Here is a 23,136-nt window from a genome sequence, read left to right on the forward strand (position 1 = left end):
GAGTAACTCAGCAGGACAGGCAGCATCTCTGGATAGAAGGAATGGGTGATGTTTTTGGGTCGGGACCCTGAAGGGTTCCTGGTCTCAACCTACAGGGTCTCGACCCGTCTATCTTTGGTTTAAACCAGCATCTGCAGTTCCTTCCTAAAACATGCTCTCTATCCAGTTCTTGCAAACCTAATGTTTTTTCTGTTACTAACTAAACTACACCTCTTTATGTGGTAGGAAGCAACTGCAGATGCTGGTTTAAACTGAAGATAGACACAAAATGCTGGAGTAACTCAGCGTGTCTCTGGAGAAAGGGAATAGGACAACGTTTCGGGTCGAGAACCTTCTTCAGATTGAGCCCAGTCTGAATTAAGGTCTTGAATCAAAACTTCACCTATTCCTTTTCTCCAAAGATGCTGACCCGCTGAGTTACTCCAGCATTTTGTGTCTAACCTCTTTGTGGGATTCCTCCGGGTGCTCCAGGTTCCTCCCACATCCCAAAGATTTATGAGTCTTTAGGTTAATTGGCCTATGTAAATACCCCTTAGTGTATCAGGAGTGGATGTGAAAATGTGATTGCATACAACTAGTGTGAATGGGTAATAGATGGTCGGCATGGACTCGGTGGGCTGATGGGCCTGTTTCCATGCTGTATCTCTAAACTAAACTAAAACCCTGATCCAACCATTGTAACAGAACACTACGGACCACATCTTGCACTAGTTTGGTATAGTTTAAACATACAGCATGGAAACAAGCTCTTCACGTCCGAGTCCAAGCCAACTATTTATATCCCCTTCACACTATTTTTACAATATTCCACTTCGGCATCCACTCCCTATACATTAAAGCGAAGTTTTACAGAAGCCAATTAACCTACAAACCTGTTCGTCTATGGAGTGTGGGAGGAAACCGGAGATCCCGGAGATAACACAGGGAAAACATGCAAACTCCTTATAGACAGCACTCGTAGTCAGGATCAAACCCGGGTCTCTGGCGCTGTAAGGCAGCAACTCTACCAATGTGCCACTGTGCCGTCCTAACAATATATAACAATAAACTCGACTTAACTTGAGTGAGTTACCTGTTCGCTTCATGATAGCTGACGCTTCCTTCCATACATGTGATAGCTGGCCATTAATCTTCTATATGTAACTAAAACTCTGATCTTGTTATCTTCCGGTTCGGTGGTCTTTCTATTTGCGTAAAAACGGTTTGCGATAGCGCTACGATTGTTAGCCAGTTCACTCACTGTTCTCAGGTGCTGCGAGTGCACCATGTTTTGTTCCGATCGGTTGAATGTTGTAAACGTTAGCGAGGTTTAAAAATCTTTAAAAAACACGCATGTGCAGATCGTCTCTTCACCTGCCAGTCAGCGTCGCGCAGATTAGTCTCTTCCCCTGTCACTCCCCGGGACGGTCCACCCCTTCCCGCGCCATTGCGTCTTTACTGGAGCTGAGGATGGCCGGCGGAGGTTTCCAACCGGACTATCAGAGGGACCCGTAGCAGCCCAGCCCAGCCCCAAGCAGCCCAGCCCCAAGCAGCCCAGCCCCAAGCAGCCCAGCCCCAAGCAGCCCAGCCCCAAGCAGCACAGCCCCAAGCAGCACAGCCCCAAGCAGCCCAGCTCCAAGCAGCCCAGCCCCAAGCAGCACAGCCCCAAGCAGCCCAGCCCCAAGCAGCCCAGAGTCGGAGACCCAGCCCAGCCCGGAGTCGGAGATGTCACCAAACGGAAAGCGGAGACTCTGATCCCGGCACAGGAGAACAACCAGAGCCCACTGTGAGTCCCCATCCCCACTACCCCTCTGGTCCCCCTCGCTGACTCCTCCCCCCTCCCCCGTGATGCCCCCCCCCTCTCCCCATGGCTCGTCCCCCGTTTTTTCTCCGAGCTCACATGCCTCACCCCCACCTCCCCCACCCACATACCCCTCTTCGCCCACACAACCCCCCCTCCCCCCGCCCACACACCCCTCCCCCCCACAAGCCTCCTGCCCACACACCCACCTTCCCACACACCCACCCTCCCACACACCCCCCACCGACACATAAACACACCCCCCATACACACACACCCACACAAACACACCTCCCCCCACTGGGTGAGTGGTGGAATATTGCGTTGGGGGAACGGATTGCATTGAGGGAACAGATGAGTGGTGGAATATTGCATTGGGGAATGGATTGCGTTGGGGGACCAGGCCTCCCATTTGACTAGGACCCAACGGGTCCCACTTAGTCTAGTATGTTATTAAAAATGTTTCTGGCAGTGTATCGACTCAAACACCAAGAGCTGCAAGCCATGCAGATGGAACTGCAGAGTCCCGATTACAAGCTCAGCAAGCTACGAACTTCCACCATAATGACCGACTACAACCCCAACTACTGCTTCGCTGGGAAAACAGCCTCCATCAGCGATCTCAAAGAGGTTCCTCGGAAAAGCATAGTCCTCATACGGTGAGTGAAAGCATGATTGGAAGCCATAAAATGTGTTATTTTCATGGCATTGCCTGAAGAGTGGAAGGAAATAAAAAGCAGTATCCAGAGATTTACCTCATGCTTTGTTTCCTTTAGTACGAAAAAGAACTGCACAACCAAAATGCTGTATGTGTGGGAAGGAAATGCAGATGCTGGTTTATAGTGAAGATAGACACAAGGTATCAGAGTAACTCAGCGGGTCAGGCAGCGTCTCTGGAGAAAAAGGATAGGAGACGTTTCGGGTTGGGACCCTTCTTCAGATTGAAAGTAGTGAGGAGGGAACTGGATGTAGGAAAAGGCCAGAACAAATCAGGGCCGGTAAGAGATGACCAAGGAAGGGTGGAACCCATCATAAGTTCATAAGTTATAGGAGCAGAATTAGACCATTTGGCCCATCATGTCCACTCTGACATACAATCACAGCTGATCTATCATTCCCACTCAACCCTTTTTTCCTGCCTTCTCCCCATAAACCCTGATACCCATATTATTCGTTAATCTGTCAATCTCCACCTTAAAAATATCCATTGACTTGGCCTCCACAGCCTCTGTGGCAATGAATTCCACAGATTCACCACCCTATGACTAAAGAAATTCCTCCTCATCACCTTTCTAATGGTACGTCCTTTTAATCTGAGCATATGGCCCTCGACTCTCCAACAAGTGGAAACATCCTCTCCACATGCACTTTATCCAGGCCCATTGTTGGTTGGGAAGATCAGGTGGAAAGCTAATATGAGCTTGGGCCACCATATTTTTCTGTAGGAAAGAATAAATACTAAGCATTCTATCATTTAGTTTAATTTAATTTAGTTTAGTTTAGTTTAGTTACTTGGGCGGTTTACACCCCAGCGGTATGGATATTGACCTCTAACTCAAGTAACCCTTGCTTTCCCTTTCTCTCCCTTTTCCTAGTTCTCAGACAAGTCTGGCTGTCCCCCTGATTCAATTTTATCTCTGTTTGCTTCGTTGTCAACTTCTCCTTGCTAATAACAATGATCTATTCTACATTTTCCTTCATCCTCATTGATGTCATGTTTTCACACCTTACCCTTCCTGATCCCTGTCTCCTTCTCCTCTCAGTCTGAAGAAGAGTCTCAACCCGAAACATCACCCATTTCTTCTATCCAGAGATGCTGCATGTCCCGCTGAGTTACTCCAGCATTTTGTGTCTATCTTCGGTGCCCACAGTGTGTAGATAGAAGATAAAGCGGAATAATGTTCAATGCAAGTCTAGTAAAGTCCAATTAAAGATAGTCTGAGGGTATCCAATGAGTAGATGGTAGGTCAGGACCATTCCACACTTGGAAAAAGGTTTTGACTCTCTACCCAATCCATGCCTCTCATAATTTTAGTTCAATGTCATAAATTTTAAGTTCAATGGAAGAGTAAAAGGGCTAACTTAAAACTTTTGTTTCACACAGTAGATATTTAGACCATTTTAGCATCTAAAACAGGAGTGAATCTCATATTCATAATAACTCGGAAAAAGCAAAGCCCGATTAATATTCATAATAGATGTTCAAAAATAGACAAATGGATAAATAGCAAGGGAATGGATCCATTCATGGTGGCTGGCATGTGCCCAGTGATGAGAGGATGAAGGTTAAATCAATTATATGCATCTTATGTTATTATCTTAACATTTAATTATCTAATCATCTTCTGCTAAAATCCTATTTGATTCTGAAACTTAGATCCCAGTAGATAGAGTGATTGAGTCATAGTCATACAGCGTGGAGACAGGCCCTTTGGCCCAACTTGCCCACACTGACCAACATGTCCAATTAACACTAATCCCACCAGCCTGCATTTGGCCCATATCCTTCTTTACCTATGCTATCCATGTACCTGTGTAAATGCTTTTTAAATGTTGCGATTTACCTGCCTTAACTACCTGAACTACCTCCTCTGGTAGCAGGTTCCATACATGCACCACCCTTTGGGTGAAAAAGGTTACCCCTCAGGTTCCTATTAAATCTTTCCCCCCTCAACTTAAACCTACAGTATGTCCTCTGGTTCTCAATTCCCCTACTCTGGGCATGAGACTGTGTGTTTACCCAATCTTTTTATCTCATGATCTTGTGTACCCCACATCCTCCTGCTCTCCAAGAATAGAGTCCTAGCCTGCTCAAATTCCCCCTATAGCTCACTCCCCTGAGTCCTGGCAACATGCTCGCAAATCTCCGCACCCTTTCCAGCTTGATAACATCTTTCCTATGACACGTTGCCCAGAACTGAACACAATATTTCATAGAGATTATCTGTTCATTTTGTTAACTGGGTGTCTCTGAGTTATATTCTCATCCTTTTAATCAGAGCATTGTCTGATCATTAATCCTGCCCATTCTGCACTAATTTACAAGAATATGATATTTGCCTGTAACTGTTGAGTGTGCAGACACTTTATTGTTGCTGCTTACAATGGCATGAGGCAGAGGAAGAGCTCCTAAAAGAACATCCTTTGTTGAAAACAGCAAACTCTTACAACAAAAGCTATCCTTACAATTGAGCGAATACAGAAAAGGTTTGCAAGATTGATACCGGCAGGTTTGTTGCGTGAGCAGCCTGTGCTTATTGTCTCTTGAGTTCAGAGGTATGAGAGGTTATCTCATTGAAATGGAGATAAATGTACAGAGTTCTTATGGAGCTTGACAGGGGAGATGCGGAGTTGATGTTTCAGGTCTAGAGCTGAGGTCAGTCACAAAATAGGCTGTTGATAATTGATTAATTGATCCCAACCTATTTTTTTTCAATCAGAAACCAGTAAATCTTTGGTAAATGAACTAGCCTTGACCTTATTGAATGGCAGACTGCAGTCCATATCTGGAATCAGCTGCCACAGAAAGCTATAGAAGCGGGTACTATTACAAATTTCAAAAGACATTTGGATAGATATATAGATAGGAACGGTTTAAAGGGCTATGGGCCAAATGCAGGCAAATGGAGCTAGTCTGGTATGTCAACGGTCGTCATGCACAAGTTGGGCTGAAGGACCTGTTTCCATGCTGTATAGCTCTATGACACAGAAGATCGACACAAATTGCTGGAGTAACTCAGGGAGTCAGGCAGCGTCTCTGGAGAGAAGGAATAGGTGACGTTTCGGGTCGGAACCTTCACTGTCCATTTTCCTCCAGCAATTTGTTATTTTTTTACCCACATCTACAATCTCGTGTCAACTTCTTCATGGATCAACTTGACAATTTTACCATTCTCCTCACTGATTTCTCTCAAGAAATTAATCAGTGTTGAGGCCATTTTATGAGTTACATTCAACCTCAATATCATGTGTTCTGCTTCTGCCTCTGTATCATGTGTTTTTAAACTCAGAACTAACAGGACTGGCTGTTGTAGACTGGCTACGGAATCCGCATCAATCAGCCGACCTGCACACTAGCACTATCCTGCACACTAGAGACAATTCTACAATTTTTTTACCAAAGCCATTTAATCTACAAACTTGTACGCCTTTGGAGTGTGGAAGGAAACCAAGGCACCTGGAGAAAACCCACACGGCCACAGGGAGAACATACAAACTCCATACACACAGCACCCGTGGTCAGGATTGAACCCGGGTCTCTACCATTGTGCTGGCTATATAGTTCCTGTATAGTTGCCTATAGAGTACCCGCCTGTATAGTTCACGTTATAGCAGTAGAATTAGGCCATTCGGCCCATAGAGTCTACTCCACCATTCAATCATTGCTGAACTCTACCTCCTAATCCCATTTTCCTGCCGTCTCCCCATAACCCTTGAAACCAGCTCTAATCAAGAAACTATAGTTATTCATATAGTTGATCACATGACCTGCGAAGACTGATAAATATAGAAACATAGAAAATAGGTGCAGGAGTAGGCCATTCGGCCCTTCAAGCCAGCTCCACCATTCAATATGATCATGGCTGCTCATTCAAAATCAGTATCCCGTTCCTGCTTTCTCCCCATAATCCCTTGATTCCGTTAGCCCTAAGAAATAGATCTAACTCTCTCTTGAAAACATCCAGTGAATTGGCCTCCACTGCCTTCTGTGGTAGAGAATTCCACTGATTCACAACTCTCTGGGTGAAAAAGTTTTTCCTCATCGCAGTCCTAATTGGCCTACCCCTTATTCTAAAACTGTGACACCTGGTTCTGGACTCCCCCAACATCGAGAACATTCTTCCTGCATCTAGCCAATCCAATCCCTTAACAATTTCATAATAATACTAGACCAAGTGCAGACCCGTTGGGTCTGCTCCCCCAACGCACCCGTCCCCTACCCGTAGCCCCCATGGGAGGCGTGGTCCTCCAACTCAACCCATTGCCAAAGGTAAGATTCGAGCACTCCTCAGCAAAGATCATAGCTCGTGAGCCTCCCCCAGCACTGGAGTTGGAAAAATATATATCAATCCCCAATTGCAATACCAATTGACCAAAGATACTAGAGGTATAATCTTTGCAATTGACTCTCCCCTCCTGCCCTGCCAGGAGCTATGAAGGCAACATTGTTGCAAATGTCCAGTGCACTTGCTGTGAGATGCCATTGAGCTGAAAAGTTCAGAGTGTTGCTGCCAGTGTTCCTGTCTTGCAACTTTGTATCAAAGTGTGTTGGAAGCTCTGAGGAATGATTTTAAAGTAAAAACCATTTTAAATTCAAAGTATTTTTAAACATTTTCATTAATAACTCGAGAAATACAGCATGAATTTTTCAGATAAGGCAATGTTGGACTGCACGGAAAAAATCTCTACCGGAATTTGTAAACATTTTACCGTTAGCACGTCGTTTTTTCAAGAAGATGTGATTACACATGAACAAACACACACACATACACACACAAATAAATACACATCCAAGATCAGAGTATTAATAGTTACTAGACCAAATGGGAATTTTTCAGGTAAGAAGATTTCGGAGTTCGCGGGATAAATCTCTACCGGAATATGTAAAATTGTTACCGTTAGAGCGTCGTTTATTCGAGCAGATGTGATTATACACACACACATCCACACACATCCATCCAAGATCAGAGTTTTATAATTATAGAGATATGATATGATATGATACTCACCCACCGTATGTGTGAACCTTTGTGCAGGTCCTTAAACAGATTTAATGATGATTCTAGTGTGGAAGTGGAGAGAAACATAGTTGGTGACCTTGTGGTTGCTCTGTCTCTGACAAAGACATTGCCACTCCAACCTTTTAGCTTCTCCCTTTAAACATTCTACAGCTATAAGCCTTGGTATTTGTCAGCATTTATAGATGTATCCAAGGCAAATTATTAGATTAAAATTAATAATTACATTTCCTGCGTGGATAATATTTGTCAGGTGTATCATTTACATCCAACTCTAATAGTTAAACCATTTCCTTCATAAATTATTTTAATTATGTAGTCATCTAAATCGAGAAATGTAAATTGTGTAGCAAATTAGAAACTTAATGCCAAGAATTGAGCAATCAAATAATTTAAATTAAATATATGAATTCAGGGGAATTGGTCCTAAATATATATATGTGCAGCTACGCAAAGCCAGATCAAATCTGTCAAGCTATTCCATTCAAAATGAAGTATTTTCATTTTACTGTAAAATTTGTGACATTTTAATGCAAACATGCTTTAAAAATAGTAATTGATTTGTTCATGTAGAAGGTTTCTAATGTTTCAATCATGTGATTCCATTTATAATTTTAAATCACTTATTTGGAGAATAGTTTAAAGACACAGCATGGAAACAAGCCCTTTGACCTACCGAGTCCACGTTGACCATTTGTCATCCATTCACATTGGTGAAGAAGGATTCTAACCCCAAACATCACCTATTCATTTTCTCCAGAGATGCTGCCTGACCTGAGTTACCCCAGCATTTTGCATCTACCCATTCACACAAGTTCCCTGTTATCCCATCTCATCCACTTCCAACACGCTACGGGAAACCCACGCAATCACAGGGAGAACGTGCTAACTCCACACAGACTGCACCCGAGGTCAAGGTCAAACTCGGGTCTCCAACGCTGTGAGGTAGCGGCTCTACCAGCTGCGCTACCGTGCTGCCCTCTTGATAGCCTCATTGCAATGGGGGGGAAATTACAGCCACCTTGAGCATATTTGAGAAGTACAACTTCTGTGTAATTGTTGCATTATTGATTTGGACAAATGAGCGCTGACACAATGATTTACTTCACAGTGGTCTTGGCCATGGAGCCTTTGGCGAGGTATATGAAGGCCAAGTGACAGGTGTTCCTGGTGAACCCAGCCCGTTGCAGGTTGCTATCAAGGTGAGAAACGTGTGCCAGTATCTTTAATCAGTTTGATCATGTAGTAATTCATGAAACTGTTGTAATTCAGCCTTCAGTATGTTCATCAAAACACAAAGTGCTGAAGTGACTCAGCGGGTCAGGCTGCATCTGAGTTTAGTTTATTGTCACGTGTACCGAGGTACAGTGAAAAGCTTTATGTTGCGTGCTAACCAGCCAGCAGAAAGACAATACACGATTACAATCGAGTCATCCACAGTGTACAGTGTACATGATAAAGGGAATATAGTGAATAACGTTTAGTGCAAGATCAAGTTCTGGAGGACATGGATAGGCAATGTTATCGGTTGGGGCCCTTCATCGTAGTGAAGTCTGAGCTACTCCAGCACTTTGTGTTTTGCTCAAGATTCAAGCATCAGCAGATCCTCGCCTCTTCATTACAATCATGTTATTTTTTTAAAGTTTTAAAGTGTTCATATTGCTTTTTAAAAGGCTTTTGGGCTACATTCCTATCGAGCTGCACTTTATCTTTTGTCAAGAGGCAACATCTTTGTGAAAATGTCATTATATTTTTCTTGTTGAAACACACCATCATGTCATCTGTGTGTGACGTTACTGGGCATGATTTCTGATCTCTCCGACACAAGCAGAAAGAGTTTGCCAAGCACATTTTTCATATCAACACAACGCCACTAAGTAATAATTTCCCTAAGGAGTCGAGGAACTAACTGCTTGTGCTTTGCTGTGCTGTTTTCTTTCACTGAAAATGATGACGAGTGAAACATGGTGGAAAATGGTGTTGAAGGCTCATCATGAGGAGATGAATGCCGCAATTGATGCAACCTTACATGTCATGATTTCTTCTCGTTCGGTAGGAGACTGCAACCCGGCAGCTGCGAGGATCGATGCTTTTTATTTCCACTGATGTTCTCAGAAACAGTGGTATGGGTTCTTAACAGCTATGAGCTGCCGGAGGAGGTAGTTGAGGCAGGTACTATTGCAATGTTTTTAAGAAACATTAAGACAGGTAGACGGATAGGATAGGTTCAGAGGGATACGGGCCAAATGCAGGCAGGTGGGACTAGTGTAGATAAGACATGTTGGTCGGCGTGGGCAAGTTGGGTCGAAGGACCTGTTTCGACACTGTATGACTCTATGTTCAGTAGTTGGACGTGCTTTCCCATTCTGGCTTTGGGTGAGTTACTGTAGCATCCCTGTCACTTCAGAAATCTCGATTTGAATCCAACTGACGCAGCTAGGAAAGACAGCGTTCCCGTTTAGTCGGCATGAGGAACTGCAGATGCTGGCTTACGCAAATAAGACACAAAGTGCTGGAGTAACTCAGCGGGTTAGGCAGCATCTTTGGAAGACATGGATAGGCGACGTCTCGGGTCGGGACCCTTCTTCAGATTGATTGCAGTTGTGGGGGGGGGGGGGTAGGGGGGGGACAGAATTAGGCCATTCTGCCCATCAAATCTACTCTGTCATTCAATCATGGCTAATCTATCTTTTCCCTCTCAACCACTTTCTCCACTTTAAAAATACCCAATGTCTTGGCCCCCATATCCATCTGTGGCAATAAATTCAACAGATCCAACACCCTCTGGCTAAAGAAATTCCTCCTCAGACTTTATTGACAGGACAAAAGCTCACCAGATAAATTATTTAATTTCTAAGAAAAGTTAATTTTTTATTATCCAATGTTCCATAATAGAGCAGTGAAGAAGAATGCATTTTCCCCGGTGAGCCCAGACTCTTGGTGTTGTTTGCGTTGTCTATAAATTACTGGAAGAAGAATGGTTTCTTGTCCATGAGGGAAGATGTTCCTCTTCTTCAACAACAGTTACTTAATCATTTAGGAAGTCAATCATTCAAAGCAAAATAAGATGCTAAGTAGGGAGTGATGGGAGCGCTCTGGATGGATGAGTTACTTTAATTCATTGGCCTTCGTTAACCATAATTATCTGGTAATTTTGTGACGATATGCGGGTTAATTAGTCTGCGAACAGACAGCTATATTTTACATAGCCTTTGCTATTCTCACTTCACTGATATTTTGTCACTGTTAGCAGATTGCCTTCTAGATCTGTTGAACGTTATAGTCTAGGAATTGTATTAGAAATTAACAGCGTGCTTTTTAAAAATTAAATGTGCAAATCAGATCTTGAAATCACTTGTGTGTGCTTTATCGACCTTCAAGATGGCGCTGAGGCCAGGCGACTCTTTCCGTGCTGGTCTCTGAAGTGCTTCCACTAGTGAGAGAGTCTAGGACTAGGAGAGTTATAGCCTCAGAAATAAAGGATGTTCTTTTAGAAAGGAGATGAGGAGAAATGTCTTTAGTCAGCGGGTGGTGAATCTATGGAATTCTTTGCCGCAGAAGGCTGTGGAGGCTGCCAGTGGATATTTTTAAGGCAGAGATAGATAGATTCTTGATTAGTACAGGTGTCAGAGGTTATGGGGAGAAGACAGGAGAATGGGGTTAGGAGGGAGAGATAGATCAGCCATGATTGAATGGTGGAGTAAACTTGATGGGCCGAATGGCCTAATTCTACTCCTATTCCTTATGACCTTATGACCTAGGTGAATCTGCTATCACACATTACAATCATTCCACTCTTTTAAATCTTTATTTCAACAGCAGTATTCCTTCACTAAACGCTCTGCCCTTTATCCTGTATCTGTACACTGTGAACGGCTTGAATTAATCATGTATGGTCTTTTTGCTGACTGGATAGCACGCGACAAAAAGCACTTTTCACTGTACCTCGGTACACGTAACAATAAACTAAGCAAAACTGGTTGTATTATTTGCCAGCCATCAATGCGTACACAGCCTCCAGGCGGCACAGTGGCGCAGCGGTAGAGTTGCTGCCTTACAGCACCAGAGACCTGTGTTTGAACCTGACCACAGGTGCCGTCTGTACAGAGTTTGTGCATTCTCCTCATGACCTCCCACACTCCAAGGATGTACAGGTTTGTGAGGTTAATTGACATAATTGTCTCTAGTGTGTGTAACATGGTGTTAGTGTGTGGGAATCGCTGGTCGACGTTGACTCAGTGGGCCGAATGGCCTGTTTCCAAGCTGTATCTCTGAACTAAATTAAAAAACTCAACTAAACCTACACTTTTGACTTACCATCAATAGTTGGTCCAAGCAGTAACAATTATTGATCTTTTCTTCTCACGCACTACATAACAGGAAGTAAACAATGCGGCAGAATTCATGCTTGGTTTAAGGGGTTCCCGCTGGGAATACAATTTGATAAGTATGTTCACTCCCGTATTGATTACTATCCGCTGCACATTTTTACAATGTGAATACTGATAAAGATCACAGGACCTCTGTGCTAGTTGCTATAATCTTTGGTCCTAATCATCTCGACCCAAAACGTCACCTATCCATGTTCTCCAGAGATGCTGCCTGACCTGCTGAGTTGCACCAGCACTTTGAACCCTTCAAGTCTGTTCCCCATTCAATAAGATCAAGGCTAACCCAATTCCGGGCACAACCCAACTCTCCTGCTCTCTCCTCCCTGCCTCTTGACTTTCATATACTGGCACTCCCAAACTTACGTTCCATGAACCTTTACGTATGTTAGATTTCACATGTCAGAATCAACATCCCCATCCCCTGCCCAAACTGCAGTTCCTTCTATCTCCTGGACTGTTTTCAATGTTTCTTGTGATGTTTTATATTTGCCTAATGCCCTCTGAAGTCATTCATTCATCATCGTTGAAAACATTAGCGACGCAGTGGTGCCGATTTCCGACGGGCACGGTGACGGACGCACAACACATCTCCGTCCTCCATGCAGCTGGCAAGCTCCTCTTTTGTCTCTACACATGCGTCTTCAATCAATGTCTTCAGCATCGTCTTGATTGGCCGTCCCGGGTCATGTCTTCCATGGATGGGTTCCCACAGCACAACCTTGTTGCTGGCATTTCTGGGTGGCGGTGGCAGTGACCAGCGAGCCTCATCCTTCTCCACCTGATCTTCTCGGTCAGAGGTGGATTCTCCCCATAGAGCAGGGTGTTGGTGATGTGGTCCCTCCAACTGACATTTTGAACTTTTCTGAGCATTCGGGTGTAGGTACCATCGAGAGACTTGGAGAGTCCATGCCTCACACCCGTACAATAATATGGTCTCTACAGTTGCATGGAAGAATCTCTGTTTGAGACCCTTAGACATCCGAGACGACCACATTTTCCCCATAGTATTGAGGGCTTTCCCTGCGAGCACTTTCTGGACCTGATGTCATTCTCCGAGCTCTGCATCCTCGCTCCCTGGTACTTGACGACCTCCACTGTCTTGAGAGATGTACCGCCACTGGTCTTGAGTGGCTCACGGTCACCAACGTTGTACACCATGTACATTGAGGTGGAGGCTCACTTTCTCGCACTCCGTCACGACCCTGCCGAGCAGCTCCTGTGCCTCCCTAATCTGGTCTGACAGCAGGACGATGTCATCAGCGAAGTCGAGGTCTGACAAGTTGACTGGCCCGATTCTTCTCGAACGCCTTGGGGTGATTGTAAAGCCGAGGTCCTCATGTTCCTTGAGCGCCTGCCTCATGACATAATCAAGGACAATGGCGAAGTGAAAGGGTGCCAGCGTGTCTCCCTGTAAGACCCCGCAAGGATCTCGAACACTTTGCTCTCACCATCTGGGGTGACAACCTTGGCAGTGGTGCCCTGGAGTAATAATTAGACAATAGGCAGTGCCATGGTGCCTAGGGTTGCCAACTTTCTCACTCCCAAATAAGGGACAAAAGGTTAAAATTTGTGACGGCAATTCGATGACTGACACGGCCATGGCTGGGTGAATGATGATGCTGGACTGCACACAAAGCCCAGCCGGCGGGCCAGCTGAGGAGTTTTGGCCCGGGTGCCGGACTCTGCGTGCGACGTTGCACAGCCCGCACTGAAACCCCTCATCTGGCCCGTTGGCTGGGCTTTGTGTTCTGCTGCACGCAAATTCCAGCACCTCATCCAACTCATGAACCGATGATCGGCCATGAGAAGGAGGTGTGTTGGTGTCAGCAGTAAGAGAAAGTCCGAAGGTCGGACAGCGGGTTTGTTTGTTCTCTATAAACGCAGCAAGAAAATACCTGGCCACCACAGATGCTGCCTGACCCGCTGGGTTCCTCCAGCACTTCATGTTTTAGACTTTTCACTGTACCTTAGTACACGTGACAATAAACTAAACTGAATTGAACTTTGGAGATGCAGCGCAGAAAACGTCCCTTCAGCCTACCGAGTCCGCACTGACCAGCGATCACCCCTACACTTGCACCATCCTCCACTCTAGGGGCAATATTTTACAGTTTTACCGAAGCCAATTAACCTACAAACCTATACGTCTTTGGAGTGTGGGAGGAAACCGGAGCACCTGGAGAAAACCCACGTGGTCACAGGGGGAACGGACAAACTCCGTACAGACAGCACCAGTAGTCAGAATAGAACCCAGAACTCTGGCGCTGTAAAGCATCCCTTTGTCCTTTGCTCCACAAAGTTATACTTGGCAGTTGAAAGCCTCCCTCCTCGGCTGCAGAGTGATGCAGGAAGAGCAAACTCATCTTAAAGAAGCAGTCATTGTAAAACACATAACACTGTGTTTACCAGATGGCTTATGTAATTATCACACAGTGTGTGTCCATTATGAAACAGTTCCAAATGCTGACTCTATGCCGTTCCAACGAGCTACAATTCTTTTAGTTCTTACCACGCATGCTTCTGCTCAAGTGTGACACAAAAGTATGCCACAACTTACAACTGATCCCCTTGGTATACTTACACTTTATGTCAGTTTCCCACACAAAGCACTGATAATATCTGCTTGAGACCTCCACAAGGTTATTGGGGACAGAATAAGGGGTTGGGAATAGGAAAGGTTAAGAGGCACAGAAAGTTTAGCTTAGATTGGTTTAGTTTTAGTTTAGTTTAGTTTTGTTTAGACAAAATGTGTAAAAAATAAACTGCAGATACTGGTTTAAACCAAAGATAGACACAAATAGCTTGAGGAACACAGTAGGTCAGGTAGCATCTCTAGAGAAAAGGAATAGGTGACGTTTCAGGTTAAGACCCTTCTTCAGACTGAGTCAGGGGAAAGAGAAAAAATGAGATATAGACGGTGATATAGAGAGATATAGAACAAATGAACAAAAGCTATATAGAAAGTAATGATGATCAAGCAAAGGTGGAGCCCACAATGGCCCATTGTTGGTTTTGGGCAAGGTGATATCGAGTTATACAGACAGTGAAACTGAACAGAATGACAGCGAAGCTAGTATGTGGGTGGGTGCGGAACGGAGAGAGAAGAGATGCAAGGGTTACGTGAAGTTAGAGAAATCAAAAATCATACTGATGGTTGTTTAGCTGCCCAAGCAAAATATGAGGTGCTGTTCCTCCAATTTGTGTTTGGCCTCCATTGGGGCTACCTTCTGCACCCATGCAGAACTCAGGGACTTCATTAACTTCACTACCAATTTCACTACCAATTTCACTTGGACCATCTCCGACATCTCGCTCCCCTTTCTAAGAACTCACTATCTCCTTCACAGGAGATAGACGATCGACTAACGTCTGTTAGAAAACTACTGACTCCCACAACTCTGTAGACTACTATGTAGACTACACTTCTTCCCACCCTGCCTCCTGCAAAGACCCTACTCCCAATTCCTCCGTCCGCGCCACGTTTGCGCCCAAGATTAGGTCATAGGTCTCATCTATGAGATAGATGAGAGGTCAGGACTGCACACTAGCTGATGAGAGGAGTGTTCAGTTGCCTGAAAACAGCTGGGAATAAACTGTCCCTGAATCTGGAGATGTGTGTTTTCAAACTTCTTGCCTGATGGGAGAAGAACTGGGGCGTGACTGGTACTTGATTATGCTGGTGGCCTTGCTGAAGTTTAGTTTAGTTTAGTTTAGTTTAGTTTAGTTTAGTTTAGTTTAGTTTAGTTTAGTTTAGTTTAGTTTAGTTTAGTTTAGTTTAGAGATACAGCGCGGAAACAGGCCCTTTTGGCCCACCGGGTCCTTGCCGACCAGCGATCCCTGCACATTAACACTATCCTATACCCACTAGGGACAATTTTTACATTTACCAAGCCAATTAACCTGCAAACCTGTACGTCTTTGGAGTGTTGGAGGAAACCGAAAGATCTCGGAGAAAACCCACGCAGGTCACGGGGAGAACGTACAAACTCCGTACAGACAGCACCCGTAGTCAGGATCGAACCCAGGTCTCTGGCGCTGCATTTGCTGTAAGGCATCAACTCTACCGCTGCACCACTGTGCCGCCGTGGTAGATAGAGTCAAAGGACGGGAGGCTGAAAGAGGAAGAGAGTAGATCACATGGGGAAAATTATTGCAGTGTGAAAAGATTATCATTGAGGAAAAATCAGAGTCTTTCGTGGATAATGGGAAGATTATCCATGAAAGAAGATGTGAAGATTGCATCAAAAGATTTAGGAGTGGCCTATTCACACTAAAACCTTTATATCTCTGGAGAACATGGACAGGCAGCATTTCAGATTGGGACCCTTCTTCAGACTGATTGTAGTAGGGGAAAAAAGCTGGAAAAGTGGTGGAGGCGCGACAAGATGGATACAGTTAAGGACAAAGATCCTATAGCGGAGCAAGATAGGCTACTCCTGCGAAATGCAATGGGCTGACATGTAGTACGCTATGGAGGGGATCCTCGGCATTTTTCCTCACCCATTTTAGTAACCGGAACCTACCCGACCCGACCCGACTCGCAGTGTAATCAACGTTGCGGGGGAACAGTTTGTGTGTGTGATATAGGGTTAGATTCATAATTCTGTCAGTTCATACTTCTGTTAATTCTTGTCAAGAATAAAATTTGACTTTGGTAATTGTCTTTTTTAATGTTTTTTAAATCATTTCTTTTTAAATGGCTCATAAGCTGTGTTTGAGTTGATTTTGTAGTAACCGGAACCTAGCCTACCCGACCCGACTCGCAGGGTAATCAACGTTGCGGGGGAACAGTTTTTGTGCGTGATATAGGGTTAGATTCATAATTCTGTTAGTTCATACTTCTGTTAATTCTTGTTAAAGAATAAAATGTTTATAAACACACATACATGAATGCGATATAAATGTATATAATCATATAACACACACAATTATATTTCTTCTGATTTTTATATCCAATGATGAACTTTATTTCAGACTAGACAAGGGACATTAAATAATAAACATTGTAAACCTCCCCGCAACTTCACACACACTAGGCCCTATCCCACCCCTCAACTCTCTCCCCACCCCCCCCCCAGCACTCCCTCGCCTCCCCCCACACTACAATGTCTCCCCCCCCCCCCTCCTATGCTGTAGGTCTGAAGAAGGGTTTCGGCCCGAAACGTCGCCTATTTCCTTCGCTCCATAGATGCTGCTGCACCCGCTGAGTTCCTCCAGCAATTTTGTGTACCGTCCCTTAACCCACCATCCCCCAACCCCACATCTCGCCCCATGCTCTCTGCACCCCGGCCCCTACCCCACCCCTCTCTCCCAAAGATCTTATAGCGGAGCTCCGCTATAAGATCTTTACTCTCTCCCTCCCCCGGCCCTACCCAACCCTCCTGCGCCACCACTACCCCACTTGCACTACTCCCCTCCTCTCTCCCCGCTGCCCGGGCCGCGCACCCCTCTCCCCGCCTAGGCCCCAGGCCTCCCCGCTGCTCCCTGCCCAAGTCAAAGACCAAAGCGAAGATACGGGAGCGGAGGCAGAAGCAAAGATCCGATCTTTGGTCGGAAGCAAGATGGCGAAGCAAGATGCCGGAACAAGATGGCGGAACAAGATGGCGGAGGCTGGTTTCTAAAACGGGTCCTATAATCACCCATGAATCTGCCCATGACCGTACTACGTGTTTTGCGTAGGAGTAGGCCATCTTGCTCTGCTATAAGATCTTTGGTTAAGGGGGCTTTTGATTAGCAGGTGAATGGAGTAAGTGACAAAGCCTAGAGATTAAAATGAGACAAAAGAGTGTCAGATAAGGAGAGGCGTGAAATGTAAAGCCAGAGGGAGTGATATAGGTGGCACAGATGTTCAAGGTCAACTTTGTTTTTTGGTGTTAGGAAAGTTAGCACTTCTTGAAACTAATAATTTCTCACCTGAAAATCATATTTGGAACAGTTGTAGTGAACATCCACATATATGAATTTGCAGCAGAACTTTCAGTCTCCCATCACTAATCCACTTCCAAGATACTAAATGAATTATGTACTTGAATTTTTAAGCTGCATCAAACTGATGAGGTCAACATATTATTAGCCTTTTTGACATCCAAAGTTTTCTATTTTTGTTTCGATCAGTAGATGCTTTTGAGCAAGATTCAATTACATATAAAGTAATTTTGTTAAAGGAAATACTTGACAGAAAGAGGAAAGGATTGTCCAATTATTTTATTTTGTTCATTCATATGCATCTAATGTCAGAGGTATTAGATAGGCTACCGCAAGTCTGATAGCTTGGTCTAGGCTTAAGTTTAAATGTATTATTGTCATATGTACCAAGGTACAGTGAAAAGCTTTGTTTGGCATGCTCTCCAAACAGATCAGATATACTACACATAAATACAATCAAGAGACACTCGTACAATAAAGCAAAAGGGAAGATATATACAGAATATAGCGTTGCAGAACATCAGTTCCATTGATGCCCCAATGTCCACAATGAGATAGAGGTAAATTGGACAATAATCTAACTTATGTAAAGACCATTTAGAAGCTTGAAAATGGAGGGGGAAAAGCTGTTCCTAAGTCTGGTGATGCTTGCTTTCAAGCTTCTATACCATGCTGGATAGGAGCAGGGAGAAGAAGGAAGGTCTGAGGTGGGGCAAGTCTTTGAATCTATTGGCTGCTTTTCCGAGGTCGCACGAAGTGTAGATGGAATTGATGATGGGAAGTCTGGTCTGTGTGATGAACTATAATCTGCGATCATTCTAATTCCAGTTGTGTATACATTGCAGACAGAGGAAGGGTTGGTGTGAGCTGTACTTGATAAAGTCTAGTCCATCTCAGTCACACCTGGCTGACGATCTTTAGGGTGGAATTTTAGACAAGGCTAGGTTATGGCAGATTTCAGTGCAAGCAGTGTATGTTCTCAATTCTGCTAGAACTGAATAAAAGAGCTTCTTTCATTGCCCCATTCAACAAGAAAACAAGTCCAACAGGTATAGACGGTACAGTGGTGCAGTGGTAGAGTTGCTGCCTTACAGCGCCAGAGACCCACGTTCGATCCTGACTATGGGTGCTGTCTGTATGGAGTTTGTACGTTTTCCCTGTGACCACATGGGTTTTCTCTGGATGCTCCAGTTTCTTCCCACACTCCAAAGATGTACAGGTTTGTCCCAAGTGTGCAGTATAGTGCTAGTGTAGGCGGTGATTGCTGGTCGTCACGGACTCAGCGGGCCAAAGGGCCTGTTTCTCTAAAGTCTAAAGGTAGGTAGATACAAACTACCCAAGTCCGAAGTAGGCAAATAGAGGAAAGGAATCATTCCTGCCTGTTACGTTCATGGTCTGCCAGAAACTGCACTGGCAATAATTCAAAAGGTCAATATGCTTCTTTGTCTGTTACGCCTCGTTCTTCTTGAACATAGAACATAGAACAGTACAGCACAGGAACAGGCCCTTCTTGCCAAGACCAAGTCTCATATAAGTTCATAGGTTTTAGGAGCAGAATTAGGCCATTCGGCCCATCAAGGCTACGCCACCATTCAATCATGGCTGATCAGTCTTTCCCTCCCCATTCTGCGGCCTTAACGCCTGACACCCTTACTAATCAAGAACCTATCAATCTCTGCCTTAAAAATATCCATTGGCCTCCACAGCCATCTGTGGCAATGAATTCCACAGATTCACCACCCTCTTAGAAGAAATTACTCCTCATCTCTTTTCTAAAGGTACATCCTATTATTCTGAGGCTATGGCCTCTGGTCCTAGTTTCACCCACTAGTGGAAACATCCTCTCCATATCGTTTCTATCCAAGCCTTTCACTATTTGGTAGGTTTCAATGAGGTTCTCTCTCTACCTTCTAAACCACCGAGTACAAGCCCAGTGCCGTCAAACTGTCTCATATGCCTGCATGTAATCCATTTCCCTACATACCCTCCATATCTATGCACCTATCCAACACCCTCTTTAATGCCACTATCGTATCTGCCTCAACCACCACCGCTGGCAGCACTCTCCATATACAGATCACCCTCTGAGTAAAATAACTTGCCCGGCTATCTCCTTTAAAATTTCCCCCTCTTACATTAAAGCTATATATATTCCCTGTGGTATTTGATTATTTGAAATGTTTATCCTAACAGTATCTCGTTGCCCCCTGTTCCCATATCCCACCATCCCAATGGGCAATCAAACTGTATTTAAACAAATGCACTCATTCACATTATTCGTGTCGTACAGTCCTGAGCCAATAAATGTTAACATAGAAACATAGAAAATAGGTGCAGGAGTAGGCCATTCGGCCCTTCGAGCCTGCACCGCCATTCAATATGATCATGGCTGATCATCCAACTCAGTATCCCGTACCTGCCTTCTCTCCACACCCCTTGATCCCTTTAGCCACAAGGAACAGGTTGTTGGGATCTTTGATGCCATTTTATAAAACAGCATCTTTCTAAAATGTTATTGTCCAGGTTCAGTGTGTAACACTTGCATAGTGGCCCCATTAAGATCATTTTTTAACAAGGAAGCCTGGTCGATGTTGGTATCCAGGAATCCTGCTTTACTTCAGCATATTGATATCTACCTCTCCGTGAGTTTAGAGATTTAAGGCTTATATATTCCAAAGGAGAATGTTGAAAAGTGGGGTGAATTCAATTAATCAAAATCAGAATGGTGTTTAGAACGTATAGATTGGATTTACAAAAGCAAGAGCCATTGCTCGAAAGCTTTTAGGAAGGTATTCCTAATATAAATTGCTGATTAAAATAAAATAGAGTTTCAGATTAATAGTGCTTTCATTTACATTGCTGATGTGAAACAAAACTGTTTTGTTTTTAATAAGCTCGTTTGTTTTATTTCATGGTTATAAAAGTTCTTCCCATTAAATTTGAGTGTAAGTTTAATGGTGGAATTTACTGAGGCAATTGTAAACAGTGTTGACTCTGGGCTGCTCATTTTGATAATGGTTGGACTGATATTACCTTTCAGAAATCACATTGTGGTTATTATCCAAAACTCATTTGTTTTGGTGGAAAATGAATTGTTTTAGGAATGCACTACGTTGTTTCCTAGCAATAAAGAATTTCAAAAATGACTAATATTGGTTAAAATATCGAAAACAGCAGTGGCTGTAAACCATAACAGCATGAGATTTTTTTTTCATAATCTAATGTCTGCAATCTGTTCTGTAATAATGTAAGGGAAACAGATTGCCTCGAGTGCTGATAGCGTACTTCGAGATGCAAATTGTGAGGACTGATTTCGTCAACTAAGCCAGCTTCCTAACTCTTCCAAACTCAGCGTGGTACATTGCCGAGAACTCATGAACTTTCAAATGCATTCCCACATGTATGCAACTAGCCACACTAACAGTCAGAGTCATACAGCATAGCACGGCACAGTGGTGCAGCGGTAGAGTTAGAAACATAAAAACATAGAAAATAGGTGCAGGAGTAGGCCATTCGGCCCTTCGAGCCTGCACCGCCATTCAATATGATCATCCAACTCAGTATCCTGTATCTGCCTTCTCTCCATACCCCCTGATACCTTTAGCTACAAGGGCCACATCTAACTCCCTCTTAAATATAGCCAATGAACTGGCCTCAACTACCTTCTGTGGCAGAGAATTCCAGAGATTCGCCACTCTCTGTGTGAAAAATGTTTTTCTCATCTCGGTCCTAAAAGATTTCCCCCTTATCCTTAAACTGTGACTGTAACTGTTGCTGCCTTATAGCACCAGAGACATAGAAACATAGAAACATAGAAAGTAGGTGCGAGAGTAGACCACCAGGTCCGTCGAGCCCGCACCGCCATTCGCTCATGGCTGAACACTAAACAGACACACTTACCCACAAACAGTAGACACAAGACACAGAACACAAGACATTACCCTCCCCTTTATACCGCTATCACCCCTCTCCACCCCAAGAACCGCGTGATCTCCTGGGGGAGGCAAAAAACCGGATAAAAACCCAGGTCCAATTCGGGAAAAAAAATCCGGGAAATTCCTCTCCGACCCCAATCCAGGCGATCGACACTTGTCCAGGAGATCACTCAGGTCTTACTATACTAACCATACCTAGGTCCATATCCCTGCCCTCTCCCCGTAGCCCCTTATCCCCTCGGCAGCTAAAAAACCATCTATTTTAGACTTAAATATATTTAACGTTTCTGCTTCCACTGCTCCCTGGGGCAGTGAATTCCATAAATTAACCACCCTCTTGGTGAAGAAGTTCTTCCTCATCTCAGTTTTAAAAGAGCCCCCCCTTATTCTGCAACTATGTCCCCTAGTTCTAGTTTCCCCGATCATTGGGAACATCCTCGGTGCATCCACCCGATCAAGGCCCCTCACGATCTTATATGTTTCAATGAGATCGCCTCTCATTCTCCTAAACTCCAAAGAGTAGAGCTCCAGCTTACTTAACCTTTCCTCATATGTCAATCCCCTCATTGCAGGAATTAATCTTGTAAACCTTCGCTGCACTGCCTCCAGGGCTAGTACATCCTTCCTTAAGTATGGACCCCAGAACTGTACACAGTATTCCAAATGTGGTCTCACTAATACTGTGTACAGCTGCAGCAAGACCTCCGTGTTTTTATACTCAATCCCCCTAGCAATAAAGGCCAAAACTCCATTGGCCTTCCTGATTGCTTGCTGCACCTGCATACTGACTTTTAGTGATTCATGTACTAATACCCCTAGATCCCTTTGCGTTGCATTACAACGCAGCTCCTCCTCATTTAGAAAATAACTTGCCCTATCATTTTTTTTCCCAAAGTGAATGACTTCACATTTATTAGTATTAAATTTCATCTGCCAAGTTGTTGCCCACTCACCTAGCTTATCTATATCCATTTGCAGACTCTTCCTATCTCCTCATCCCCAACTTTTCCTCCCATTTTTGTATCGTCCGCAAATTTTGATATATTACACTTGGTTCCCTCCTCCAAATCATTTATATAAATTGTGAACAACTGGGGTCCCAGCACCGACCCTTGCGGAACCCCGCTAGTTACCGGTTGCCATCCCGAGTATGAACCATTTATCCCCACTCTCTGCTTCCTATTTGTCAGCCAATCCTCTACCCATGCTAATATATTACCCCCAATCCCATAATTTTTTATTTTTAGCAATAGTCTCTTATGTGGCACCTTGTCAAAAGCCTTTTGGAAGTCCAAGTATACCACATCCACCGGTTCCCCTTTATCCACCCGGGTTGTTACTTCCTCAAAGAATTCGAGCAGATTCGT

At 44.2% G+C, this 23,136-nt stretch overlaps 1 protein-coding gene across 1 annotated transcript in view; it reads left to right on the plus strand.

Annotated features, from left to right (window-relative positions):
- The window catches only part of alk (ALK receptor tyrosine kinase), a 288,715-nt gene that overhangs the window by 220,122 nt on the left and 45,457 nt on the right, over positions 1-23,136 (plus strand). Inside the window, exons 12-13 of the mRNA XM_033025471.1 lie at positions 2,253-2,439; positions 8,630-8,720. Of these exons, the coding sequence (XP_032881362.1) occupies positions 2,253-2,439; positions 8,630-8,720 (278 nt within the window). The remainder of the gene's footprint in view (positions 1-2,252; positions 2,440-8,629; positions 8,721-23,136) is intronic.

This window comes from Amblyraja radiata, chromosome 8, assembly GCF_010909765.2.
Source record: "Amblyraja radiata isolate CabotCenter1 chromosome 8, sAmbRad1.1.pri, whole genome shotgun sequence".
NCBI classification, from domain to species: domain Eukaryota; kingdom Metazoa; phylum Chordata; class Chondrichthyes; order Rajiformes; family Rajidae; genus Amblyraja; species Amblyraja radiata.